The following is a 12,767-nucleotide window of genomic DNA, read 5'->3' as shown; positions in this document are numbered from 1 at the left end:
CTTCAAAGTAACACCAGGTGATGCGAAATGCTCACTGCGTGTCAACCGGAGGAAATCAACCCCGTTTTAGCCCACAATTGGTTCTATTGTTAAAGAAGCTGGACACTGTGGGCACAGAAGATCCACAGCTTTGTGAAATGTCAGAATGCACCACAAGGTGACCAGCCCAGTAGGATTAATATCTTCTATAAAATGCCCAGCTTTGCAATCTACAGTTTAAATTGAAAGTGAAATCTGGCATTCAACTTAACCTTACTTCAATCGTAGTTGATAGGATAAAGATACATATTGGAAGCAAGAATAATCAGTCTAGTTAAAAAACCCAAATCAAGCCATTGTGGAAGAGTCTTACAATGGTGGAGAACTGGTTTGCTCAGCCATGTGAAAGGTGTGTCACTACAGAAGCCACCGAGGTAGAGCTTGGTGAACAGGCATTGTGTGTTTAATAAGTACAGAATGCACACAGACTCCCCAGAAGAGCATTGCTTTATACAGGGTATTTACAGAATGAATGCACAGTGTGATCCAGGGTTATCTACACAACGCAGACGCCCACGCACTCGGGGAGGGCGGGAAGACAGCAAGCATCATGAAGGGCAGGCGTGTGCGCTTCCAGAGTCCATTCAGGAGAGACACACATCTCAATATGCAACTAGGTGCTCGCACTCAGTTTGCTTTTCAGTTATTTCTCTTGTTCACCTTTGACAATTTTCAGGTCACGGGTGCCACCAATGAATGTTAAAGATTAACAATATTAGTGTGAAAATGAACTGGAAACAAATCTTGAGATTAGTAGAGAAGAGCCCCAGGCAGGAATGACATTATTCATAAGAAACGTCCTTACAGGGTAACATACATCACATTTACACTATTAACAGTTTCTGAGGATTTTTTCTTTCAGCTTCAGTCTAAATTTTCTTGTAAAAACATTTAGAAAATATTCAACAACCTGTAAAGAGAATTTGAAGGCTGTATGACATGACTGGACTGATTTCAGGACACCCAGCAGGCTCCAGTCAGGCATTTCCTAAATGGTAAATGGTCTTCCGTTTCCCCTCCGAGGTAGGAGCACCATTGCAACAGCATGTGCTCACAATGCTCCCCAGGCCAGAGCGCCAGGTCAGCCGGGTCTTCTGGGCCATGTAGCTGTGCAAGTCCATTTACTCTTCTCAGTCCAGCAGTAAAGGGCTGGCTTGAGAGCGAGGTCTGAAGACAGGTCCTGCTGTTGTCATGAGACCACAGGTGCCAAGAGACTGGAAGGCGATAACCATGACACCTGTAGGGTGCCTGACAAGATGTCTATTAGGCCACTCTAAATGGTTATGTACAACAAAAGCAAACCACCAACAATTGTTCATTCTGTCCAAACTCATCCTTGAGACTGTTTAAACAGACTCAAAATCTCAAGTGGTATGGGAAAAAAGAAGTGATGAGTACTACACACACACCCCTCTTGTTCAAGGATACCAAAGTATTATTAAATAACCAAAACAGTCACTTAAATATATTTATTTGTAACTAACAATGAGCAAATATAACAAATCCCTACTGGGTTCTCAGGTTCTTCCCTCCACATACTCAATCATTGGGAGGGCCTCAGAAATCTTCGGTAGGAGCCGTTTATAAATCAGTGGAGAAGGGTTTCTCTTATACACACGTTTTTGTACATTACTTTGCTCAGTCCTGACCACTTATGTAATGGCACGGGACATACCAAAAAGATTTTTCTAGCTTTTTAAACCTCACAGATAAGAAAAAGATGGCAGGAAGACCAAAGTTTGTCTTGTAATAATATTTTTAAATTATTCCGTTATGCATGTTTGTGTCTTGGAATTAAAAATCCCAATCGCTGTAACTAATCAATCACTATCACCTGAGGAACCAGGCAAGTGTAGCTACTACATTGTCTATGCTATGTAGATCTTTGGAGTGTTACAATGTTTAGGAATAAATGGGAAAATAATTCAGAATTTATTGCACTTACCCTCTTATTTTTTATTCTAATAAATTACTAATAATAAAAAGCAAGACATTAAGACTAATACTTTTTACAACTATTTAAAAATAAAATAGCTTTTGAATGCATTTCTACTCTGAAGACATATTTTTTGGATAACAACAGGTATCACAAAAAGACACTATATTGACATCTAGTATTTAGTAAATTACATTTATAATCAATGTTGATTTAAGGAAATGATAAAACACATTAAAAGGGCATTGACATGATCCAAATTTTTAGAGCCCACACAATTCTCTTTATGAAACGGAGCTTCATGTAGCCCAGGCTAGCCTCCAACTCACTTTGTACTTGAGGCTGGACTTTAATCTCCTTATACCTCTGGGATTGTGGCATATGTTACTATGCCCACCTAGAGCTCATACCATTCTTTAAAGGTATCTACCCCCGAAGCTCAAGTTCCTTAAGAGGAAGAAAAATGCCCAAACACAAAACAGGCTTGCCAAATATTCTCCAAGGTCTCCCAGGACACAGACCGTCTGAACATAGTGCAGTACTTAGGTTCTGGTAGGTGAGAACAAAATCCAATGACAAAAACACTGGTACTAAGATTGGCAACATTTAAGTATACATCTTAAACACTGTAAATATCCAACAAGATACAATGATCTGGCTCAAAAGTTCCTTTGGCTTTGAAGATATAACTGTGTTTGAAATAATATACTGAAACATCACATTTGGGGAAACTGTTTCATTATGCTATGTAATTAACTATCAAGAATTAAGAATGGATGCACACATGAAAAGTTAACAGTGCTAAGTGCTGGCTTCTCTTGGGGATGGGGTCTTCATAAACACCTTAGTTCAGTGGTTCTCACACTTCCTAATGCCACGCCCCTTTAATACAAATCCTCATGTCGTCGTGACCCCAACCATAAAACTATTTTTGTTATTACTTCATAACTGTAATTTTGCCATTGTTAAGAGCTGTAATGTAAGTGTCTGATGTGTGACCCCCTTGTGAAAGGGTCTCGACCCACAGGCTGAGAACCACTGCCTTAAGCCTGTTACATTCACCTCTATACAATGTCAGTAAGACTAAAGCATGTCAGTTCCAAAGTCTCTATGTCCTAACGACTGGATTCATCTCACAGTTATAAAATATAGCAAGTCCACAGGTAATGTGTAAGTACACACATTGTTTAAAATCATACTTTAAATAACTGAAGATTTAAAAAATTCAACAACTCAAATGTGAAAATGAAGCCGTGACAAACAAGGAAGTCTGACAGATGTAACAGAGCCTGTCGCGGCTAGTCACCAGCAGCTAGCTTCCCTGTCCAGCTGTCACTGCAATCAGAATTAAGTTTTCATGTGCAGAGCACAACTCAGGGCTACTCTGTGATTCAGGCTAATTGTGGTGGGGTTTTGAGATGTTGCCCTGGCTGGCTTTGAACTCATGAGCTCCAGATCCTCCTTAGCCTTTCAAGTAGCTAGAACTACAGGGTGATCACTGTGTCCAGATCAAAACGAAAAAGCTTCATGATTTCTCTAGGTGTCCTTCAGTGATGCAGAGATAACAAATGGTTGGATGGAATACCTTTCAAAGGCTGAAATCACAAAGGGAAGAACTATGGCAAAGTTTGGTTTTAACCCTTGTACTAATGTTTAGCACTTTAGATGCTGAGTCAGTGACAAGGTGGCTGAACTGCACCGCAAAGAAATGGGCTTCACTGGGCTCACAGTTACGGCATACACACCAATGCATTAAAAAAGGGCACTTCTACACAGGGAAGTGAAAGCAATCTTTGATTAGTTGACACAAAGCAAGGGCTGTTTCAGGACACTGGACAGTGGCACCTGCTGCTCTGTGGCTCGTTTGTCTACTGGGCAAGAGCTTTTGTGTTAGGTTTTCTTCATCCTCTGCTCCAGTTCATGCTGGTGTTTAATAAGGCGTTCTATTTCTGTTCCAAGTGTTTGCAGGTTTTCCTTTAATAAGTGGGGAAGAGAAAACACAAGTACTGAGTATAATACAAGTACCCTGTTGACTGCTCTTGCCTAAACTGAAACTGAGTGATTAGTTCTTGGTACAGGGACAAACTAGACACACGTGTTTTAGGGAAATGGGCCTGACCTTTTTCTTTTTCTTTTTCTTTTTTTGGTTTTTTGAGACAGGGTTTCTCTCTGCAGTCCTGGCTATCCTGGAACTCACTTTGTAGACAGACCAAGCTAGTCTCAAACTCACAGAACTCCTCTGGGATTAAAGGTGTGAGCCACCACATCCCACCCAAAGTTATAATCTTTTCACTGCAGCTACAGCAAGTTTTAATGTATAATGATTACTTAGATTTAAAACTATTTTTAAATTCTATTACTAACTATCAAGGCCCATGCATACATAGCAAAGACAGAAAAGTTGGGTCAGACAATAGCTAGGGAAAAAAAAAAAGCCACAAAATACACTTAAAATGCTGTAATATTAAAAAATTATAATTAATTATAGTCATATGGCAAAAGCCATCCATGGTGAGTGAAAAACCCACCTCAGCATCGGAGGCTGACTTTATCTCTGGGCACCATGGTATCCTGTGTTAGGTAAACAGCCCTGTGCTAGCTGAGACTATGAAGAGGCATCATTCTGCCACACTTACTGAGTGGTAATGAATAAGAAACACAAATACCTTCAAAGTAATATTTTTTAGCAATGTATCTTCCAAAACAGCCTGTAATTTTCGGTTGATTTCCAAAGAGAGCTCCAGGGTTAACCCGCTATCAGCGGGGTGGGACGTGTATAAGGACGCCATGATGCCACCGCGTCTACTCAAATGCACTTTGTTAAAGTCAGAGGCTTCTGAAGAAAGTGTGCCTGATTCTTCTCGTAAAATGTAACTCTGAATTATTCTGCAAAACAAAATGATACTCTGTGTGCTTGCAGAATAAAAACACTGGGGTTTGTAAGAATCATTGAATCACAAGCATAAAGATGATTAGCATAAAATATACATGTTAGGCTAAAAACCTAACTTGTAGAATTTTCCTTACTTGATGGTCTCCTAAACTGTCCCTTTTCTAATGTATCATGGTATTAGAGAAATCTAAACACAGGTTTTCTGTTCCTTTTCTTACTTGTATGTAAATATTTTAGTCATTACTTTATTGATTTGATTTGTTAATTTCTATTAAACTCTATTTTGTCCTTTCTTTTCAAATCTACAAGCAAACTTTTCTATAGGTCTAAAATTATTTCAGAATAACTTTAGAAGTGTGGTGTTTGTGAGGATCGTAATGCCACACAGACTGTGGCTCAGTCAAGCTGGGTTTGGGTGTAGCTGGGGTTTGTCCCTCGCAGGTAATGGCTGGTCTTAGACTTAGTGAACTAACCTGAAGATCCAGAGCACACACTGCTGCTGAGGGGGCTTGAGTGAGTGGACCCAAGGAACTGATTGACCAAAGTACAGTGTCTTTACACCAGCAGGAACTTAATCATTACCCCATTCGGTTCTCACCAGAGGAAAAACTCTCAAAACTCCACATATCTGGTAGAGTCATTCACTTTTAAAAGCTAAATACATTAAAGAAAAGAGTCTAGTCCCCCTAACCCCCATTCACTATCTCTCCTGATGTTCCGTCTTTAAGGAGAGATTTGGTTTTCTATCATCTTCGTATCCCCTAAACCTAGAAGACAAGAGGTGATCACAACACATGGAGCCCGGGATGCTGTAGGAATCACTAGGTCGGGCACAGAGCCGCTTGCCTATAGTCCCAGCTACTCCAGGAGCTGATGCAGAAGGATCTTGTGAGCCCAGGAATGCAATGCCAGCCTGGATAACATGGTGAACCCACAGAAAAGATCAGCCAGCGTCTGAGGCCACCTGAGCGGCCGTCCTCTAACACGGCTGGCGCTACCACAGCAATACATACTTGGTTTTCTTTCTCATCTCTTCCACCAGCTGTTTGATGTGGTCCTCCATGAACTCTATCTTCTCATTCTTCCGGGCATGAGCTTTCTGCAGCCTCACTATCCTGTCAATCAGCATGGCCTTGTCCACTTCTGGGAAGTTGTCCACAGCCACTGAGGAGCTGGTATTCTCTGGAGATCGATCTTCAACACTGCTGCGAGCATTAAGTGAGCCTGAAGACAGAAAAGCAAGCTCAGTCAGTGTGTGTGACCTAGGTCCCCTCAACTCATTCGTTCCAGCAGCACTGTCCAATGTTGGGCAAAGAACACATGGGCTACTTGTGAAAACACATGACATCTGTGGTCAGCAGTGTCTTTTACACCTCATAGGAACGAGACAAAGAGCTGGCAAAAGAGAAAATCTTAAAAAATAAAAAATGAATAGCAAGCCTAAAGAGCTCAAAAGTAAATGATAAGACATTGAGGAGAAAAAACACAAGAGGTAGGAGAGGCAATGGGGTGCGTGCTTCAGGGGAGAAGAGAAAGCGCACGCTGCCACTGTTGAAATGCATTCACTGGTCACATTTCTAGTGTGCTTTGGACACATGATTTACCCTCAGTGCCCAAGTTATTGCTGCTAAAAATAGTAATTTACTCATGGGATTATCACCCTCACTTAGAGCCATTATAACAAGGCATGCAGTGTCTGAGCTCCACACTAGCCTCTGTTAACGCCAGCATCCCAGCAGACCCTGGGAGGTCAACGAGCCTCTTCACCCAACACCAATGGCCTTAGCAGCCATGTTACAGACCCGAGGAAAAGATACCCTAGCTCCATTACACAACCAAGTAAGATGGGGTCAGCAGGGACCAGATACAGTGGTGATTCTGAACCAGGTACTTTCTGTTCACAGGTTCTGTTACTATGGTTACTGCTGCTGAGGCTTTGAGATTACCATATGTGTGAGATTTTCATCTATAGGTTCATCAAACCCCAAATAGGAAACACTTAAAAAGTGTCTACATTAACCACGTACAGATTCTTATGTCCTACACAAACAGCTTAACAATTCCATCCTCAGCATTCATACTGTGTTAGCCAGTGGATACTATCTACACCCTCCAGATAAGTGGTCTGCAGATGATCTGAAGTCTGTGGAGGATACATACAGAGACTTCACATCTTAGAAAAGACTCTGTTGTCCACTGCATGCTGTGGAGACAATGCCCTCAGATACCAAAGGAGAAACGTAGGCGTAAGCCTGAGGCTACATAAGGATGGCCATTCTACCACTTCTGAGGCATTAGAATTTGGAAGGAAGGGAGTCCACACAAGATCTGGCTAGATACAAATCTGAATTTCAGAAATTAAAAGAGGAAGTTTTGCACAGAATACGAAAGTTGCAGGTAAAGAAAATGGGGCTCACACAGAGCCCAAGACAAAGCTGGAGCCTTGGCAAAGAGCAGAATGTAAATATGTAATCAGATACACTTTCCATAATATGATTATATGTAACTTCTAACAAAGCATACAAATACTTCTTAAAAGATTAGCTTTTAGACAATTGCTGTCAAGCAGGCTCGCTCTCACCTGATGAGCTAGAGCGGCTCCCCATGCTGCTGACTTCTCTGTCGTAGTTTCCATTCTCAGTCTGGTCTAATTTTCTCCGTGCTACGAGAAAAAGAAATGCATTACTTGTGACCGTCTTAATGACCATTTGCTCATGCTATCTGACATTAACTGCTAAAGTCACTTGGGTAAAACCGACATAGACCACAAGACAATGATCTGTATCTTAGAACACTAGAGATGCCATTCACCACAACTGAGAGCAGCGCTGCTTGCTTCCACTGACTTTAACTTTCAGATCCTTCTCAATATCAGAAATGCCTCCCAAATCTACCTTCACGTGTAAGCGCAAAAAACAGGGCAACAGATGGACCAGAGATTAGAGCACTGACTGCATTTCCAGAAGACCGTGGTTCAATTCCCAGCACCCACATGGTGGCTCACAATCATAACTCCAGTTCCAGAGGATCCGGGGCCTCCTTTGGTGTCCGTGAGCAGCAGAGCACATGTGTACAGTGTGCAGGCCAAATACCCACACATAAAAATAGATCTTGGAAAAAAAGAAACAACTCAATTCAGCTGGTCTTGAACTCACTATGTAGCCGAGAAGGAACTTGATCCTTCTGGGTTACAGGCAGGCATTAGCATACATATTTGGGGGAAAAGCACATTTAAACAACTTCTGCAAAATAAAAAGTTTTAGATTCTCTCTACCAGGCAAGGGACTTTCCTGATTTTCATATTCTGTGGCTTTGTGAATAAATAGCTTTTAGCATGAAAGCAGATTTCTCACAGAATGGCAAGTTTAGCCACCCTAGTATTTGTAATTCAGTTTGTGGATATTAACACAGTGAAAAAGAATACACAGGCTGGGCACAGTGGCACGTCCCTTTAAGAGTGAGATATAAATTCAGAACAACTCTCCCACAAGGATGGTGACAAAACCTGAGCCTAGAAAAAAAAAATCAACCACACAGCTGAGAGCACGTGAGAGCACGCAGAGACAGTGCGTCCCCCGCATCAGATCTCTAACAGCGGGGTCAACATGAAACACAAGTACCTTGCTGAAGCTGCTTGCTGAGGTCCTTGACGTTGGCGGCAAGCTTGCGCCTCTGTGTCACTAACTCGTCTTTCAGTTCCTCCACCTGGGTGCCCAGGGCTTTGACCTCTGCCTGAGTGGCAGAGAGCTCGGCCTGCAGGCTCTGTACTTCCTCTCTCCGCAGCTCTTCCTCTCGGTGCAATCTGCTCTCCTGAACAGAAAGCAAGAGGTGGGCACAAAGCACCCATCTGTCTTTTCAATTGCTCAGTTTACAACTTAAAAGCTCAGTTTCAATTGCTCAGTTTACAACTTAAAAGGGAGATAGACCCTTCTGGGACAGCTCCTCCCCATCCTCACCCAGCAGTCAGGAAACATCAGCAGGGTGGAGGGACACTAGGTGTGGGACACAGCTACAGTGGAAGTGTCTCAATTTCTGAAAAGACTTCTTTTTTTTTTTTTTTTTTGGAGACAAGGTCTCATCGTATTCCTGGTTGGCCTAAGAACTCACTATGTAAACAAGGCTGTCCTTGAATTCACAGAGATCTACCTGCCTCTGCCTTCAGAGCGACTGCGCCACCACTTGCCCCATTTGCTCAAATTACGTTTATGAGCAATGAAATGGCACTTTTATTACTCAGGAATATAGCATTCTAAACTACCAAATTAAGTAAATAAGTACCCTAAAAATGGAAACTCCAATTAGGAATGACAGAAATCACAGTTTGCTTATTTTTGAAAATGTAATAATATTCTTTATCATTTTAGAAAAAAATATATGAATTATGTCCATTAAACAGAAAAGCAAATATATCTTTATAAAATTTAAAATGACCAGATATTACTAAAAGAACATAAAGCTAATTACACTATACTTTTTACTGGAGAAATTCAATCTGTGCTTCTTGCTGTGTTGTTTTAAGAACTGAAGCTGGGGGCTGGAGAGAGATGACCCAGAAGTTAAGAGCCCTGCTGCTCCTCCAGGGGACAGGGGAACAGCGCCCTCTGCTGGCCTATGCAAGCACTATGTGGTACATGGACAGGGGAACAGCGCCCTCTGCTGGCCTATGCAGGCACTATGTGGTACATGGACAGGGGAACAGCGCCCTCTGCTGGCCTGTGCAGGCACTACGTGGTGCACCTACTACACGCAGGCATAGGCCCGGGAAGAGGAGGAACAGCATGGACATTTATCCTCACCAAGTTAGCATTGGTCTGTGTCATTTGCTGGCACTGGCTTTGTAGCTGGCTCTCACTGCAGGAGAGGCTATCCACTTGTGACTGCAAAGAGCTGGACTCAGACTGCAGCTGTGCGTTCTTACTAGTGAGCTTTTCCGTGAACAGCAGGAGCTCAGACTCCCTTTTCCTGCTGCCTTCGATGTCTTTCTGTAGGTCATTAATCAAAGAATTAAGGCTTTCCATTTCTTCCTTCAAATGTTCAATTTCTTGTTTACCACTAAAAAACAAAGTTTATATTTAAGAAAAATTAAGCAAGCTACTAAAAAACATTAAATTAACGGTGTGGGAATTTTCTTACTAGCATGCTTTACAGAGGTACTGGTAATCATGCGTCCAGTCAAACACTCAAGATAGTCTCTCATGCTACAGGAAGGGAGCAAGGCTAGCAGGGCCCTGCTTCCAAAGAGCATTTCTAGTGATCATGTTAATGCCAGGCGTGTGATGACACACTGAGCAGGCAGGCTGCCTGAGCTCATTAGGTGTGAACCATCCTGTGGAAGTCAGGTTTCTGAGCCATGCTTTCCTTTTTTTTTGTTATTTGCTTCAGTTGTATTTTGTCACTGTACTGTGAAAACAGCCACAGACAAAACTCAATGGATCCTTGTGGCTATGTTCTAAACGGCCTTCTGTTTACAGGGGCTGGAGAGATGGGGCAGTGGCTAAGAGCACTGGCTGCACTTGCAGAAGACCCAAGTTGTTTCCAGCACCCACATGGTGGCTCATGGTGGTTCTGTAATTCCAGTTCCAGAGACCTCCCTCTCTCTTCTGGCCTCCAGTGGTACACAGGAATGCATGTAATGCACACTGGATACGCAAGTGAGGCACACACATCCAGGCAGATAACCCTTCATACACACACAAGCGTTTAAGATCCTATAGGTGATCAAAGGAAAGTCGGCAGAGAGAAGAGATAAAGGAGTAATCAGGACCCACAGCAGAGGTGGAAGGAATAATCCAACTCTGAGTAGGAACTTCTCTAGCACAATGACAGGAGAGAATGCTTGTGAATGCCGGCAGCTCAAAGAAGATTCACCAACAGCTCCTCTGTTTCCTGTCACTGCTCACAGGCTAGGAGGGGACAGGGCCGTTCACGGGCACACTGTCCTCTAGCTGAGGAAGGCGACTGAGGGCAAGGAGCACTTCTTCATGGAGATGGCAGCACAGACAGTAAACCCGAACCCAGGCTCTGCTGGATGGGATCATGAATCAAGTTTAAACGACACACACACACACACACACACACACACACACACACACACACACACACACACACACAGTTAAAGATCTAGGTGACAACTGTGAAGCTAAAAGCAGATAAACTAAATTCACCCCATCTATGAATGATTCCTGTCATGGCTATGAAATACAAACTTTGGTTTGGCTTTTGGCAATTTGTGTCAAAGACACAAATTGAAGAATTATAAAACTGTTCTTCTTTGATATTGTGGTTGTACTTAAAGAGGCTACCTGGAGACAGAATTAAAAGCTTCTTGCTGATTTCATACCTTTGAAGCTGCTCCTGTACCTGATCTGCCATTTTCACTTTGTCCAGTAAATTCTGAATTTCCGATTTCTGACGATTAATAATTTCCCTGTATTTTGATAATTCATCTTCAGTCCTTAAGCGTTCATCTTCCAGACATTTCGCCTGTAAGATGATCACAGTCAAGGCGAAGCACAGACCTTCATGTTTCGTATGAACTACCTCAGACAGGATGGACAGACACACAGCAGCCTGAGATAATGCTACAGTGCTGGGGAGAAGTTGGTATCATGTCTCTTTGCTTTTACTGATCCCATCTCCTTATCTCAACAAGACCAACCTTCCCTCCCATGCCAGCCTTGAACATGGTACACACTGCACAAACCCTACTTCCAAATAAAAGTCACTACAGTGGAGACAGCACAAGAATACTAAAAGGGCAGTTACTCTGACAACAAAGATGATGACCACGGGAATCACCAATGTCACCCATCTTCCTGTTAAATACTGTTCAATATAGCCAGAGGTATTCCCAGTCTTAAAGAGTGTTTTATGCTGGCACCACTGTGAGGTCCGCCCACCCTGCCAACTGCTTTACTGTCCTTAGCTCTGGAAGCCCACCCGTAAGGTTCAGACACTGCAACTGTGCCACCAACAGGGATGGATGGCAAGCCCTCCCAGTGACTAACGGCACCTCAGCTCAACAAAGTCCGCTGCATTGCCAAGAAAATGCTATTTCAAAGAACTTATAAGTGTCCCTTCCCTAACCCTTTAAGGGTAAGAGTCAATTCTAAGTAAAGGGTGTTTCCCCAGCTCTGAGTCTGAGTCAGGCCTGAGGCTTGCTTACCTTTGTTCTCAGTGTCCGGAGCTCATCCATACCCTCCTTAAATGTCCTCTTCAGATCTTCCAGTTCCTTTATTTTGGCATGATGCAGCTGGAAAAGACACAGATCCTAATGCAACACACACACACACACACTAGCAGTTTTCTGACCACTTCTGGCTTCTAAAAAGGCCTCAGGTGCAGTGCTCCATTCCCGTCTGCACTACAGAGTCTGGCCTATCGTATATCCCTTATACAACACAGGAAAACGAAACTCACCTCCAGCTGGTCAGACTTTTCTTGCATTTGTTTTTCAAGTTCTCCTTTTGTGACTCTGAGCTTTGCATCAAGCTCGTTTGACTTGATTTCTTCTGACTCCTAATGTAAAAACAACGAAAAAGACTTTGAAAATGAACAAAGCCTTGCAGCCAAGTTTATTAATTATGTGTAGATTATGCAGCTAAAACTGGAGAATGCACCGAATGATTTTAAATAACTTTCAGAAACAAGAATAGTGCACTTTGTTTTTTTTTTTTTTTTGACACAGGGTTTCTCTGTGTAGCTTTGGAGCCTATCCTGGCACTTGCTCTGTAGACCAGGCTGGCCTCGAACTCACAGAGATCCACCTGCCTCTGCCTCCCGAGTACTGGGATTAAAGGCATGCTCCACCAACGCCTGGCGAATAGTGCACTTTGGGGTCACAACATATTACAGAAGAGTGGTCCTTTGTTTTGTTTTGAGTTGTGCATGTCCTTGTTC

General features: G+C 42.7%; 1 protein-coding gene across 1 annotated transcript in view; it reads right to left on the bottom strand.

Annotated features, from left to right (window-relative positions):
- Window positions 1–420: 420 nt before the first annotated feature.
- Ccdc186 (coiled-coil domain containing 186) overlaps window positions 421–12,767 on the bottom strand; it is a 31,605-nt gene continuing 19,258 nt past the window's right edge. The window contains exons 8-16 of the mRNA XM_027406917.2: window positions 12,288–12,386; window positions 12,034–12,120; window positions 11,209–11,351; window positions 9,665–9,920; window positions 8,489–8,678; window positions 7,450–7,530; window positions 5,882–6,092; window positions 4,642–4,861; window positions 421–3,949 (exon numbers count right to left, since the gene is read on the bottom strand). Of these exons, the coding sequence (XP_027262718.1) occupies window positions 3,866–3,949; window positions 4,642–4,861; window positions 5,882–6,092; window positions 7,450–7,530; window positions 8,489–8,678; window positions 9,665–9,920; window positions 11,209–11,351; window positions 12,034–12,120; window positions 12,288–12,386 (1,371 nt within the window). The 3' untranslated portion in view covers window positions 421–3,865. The remainder of the gene's footprint in view (window positions 3,950–4,641; window positions 4,862–5,881; window positions 6,093–7,449; window positions 7,531–8,488; window positions 8,679–9,664; window positions 9,921–11,208; window positions 11,352–12,033; window positions 12,121–12,287; window positions 12,387–12,767) is intronic.

This window comes from Cricetulus griseus, chromosome 3, assembly GCF_003668045.3.
Source record: "Cricetulus griseus strain 17A/GY chromosome 3, alternate assembly CriGri-PICRH-1.0, whole genome shotgun sequence".
Classification (NCBI taxonomy): domain Eukaryota; kingdom Metazoa; phylum Chordata; class Mammalia; order Rodentia; family Cricetidae; genus Cricetulus; species Cricetulus griseus.
This window is presented reverse-complemented; position numbering and strand designations above follow the sequence as displayed.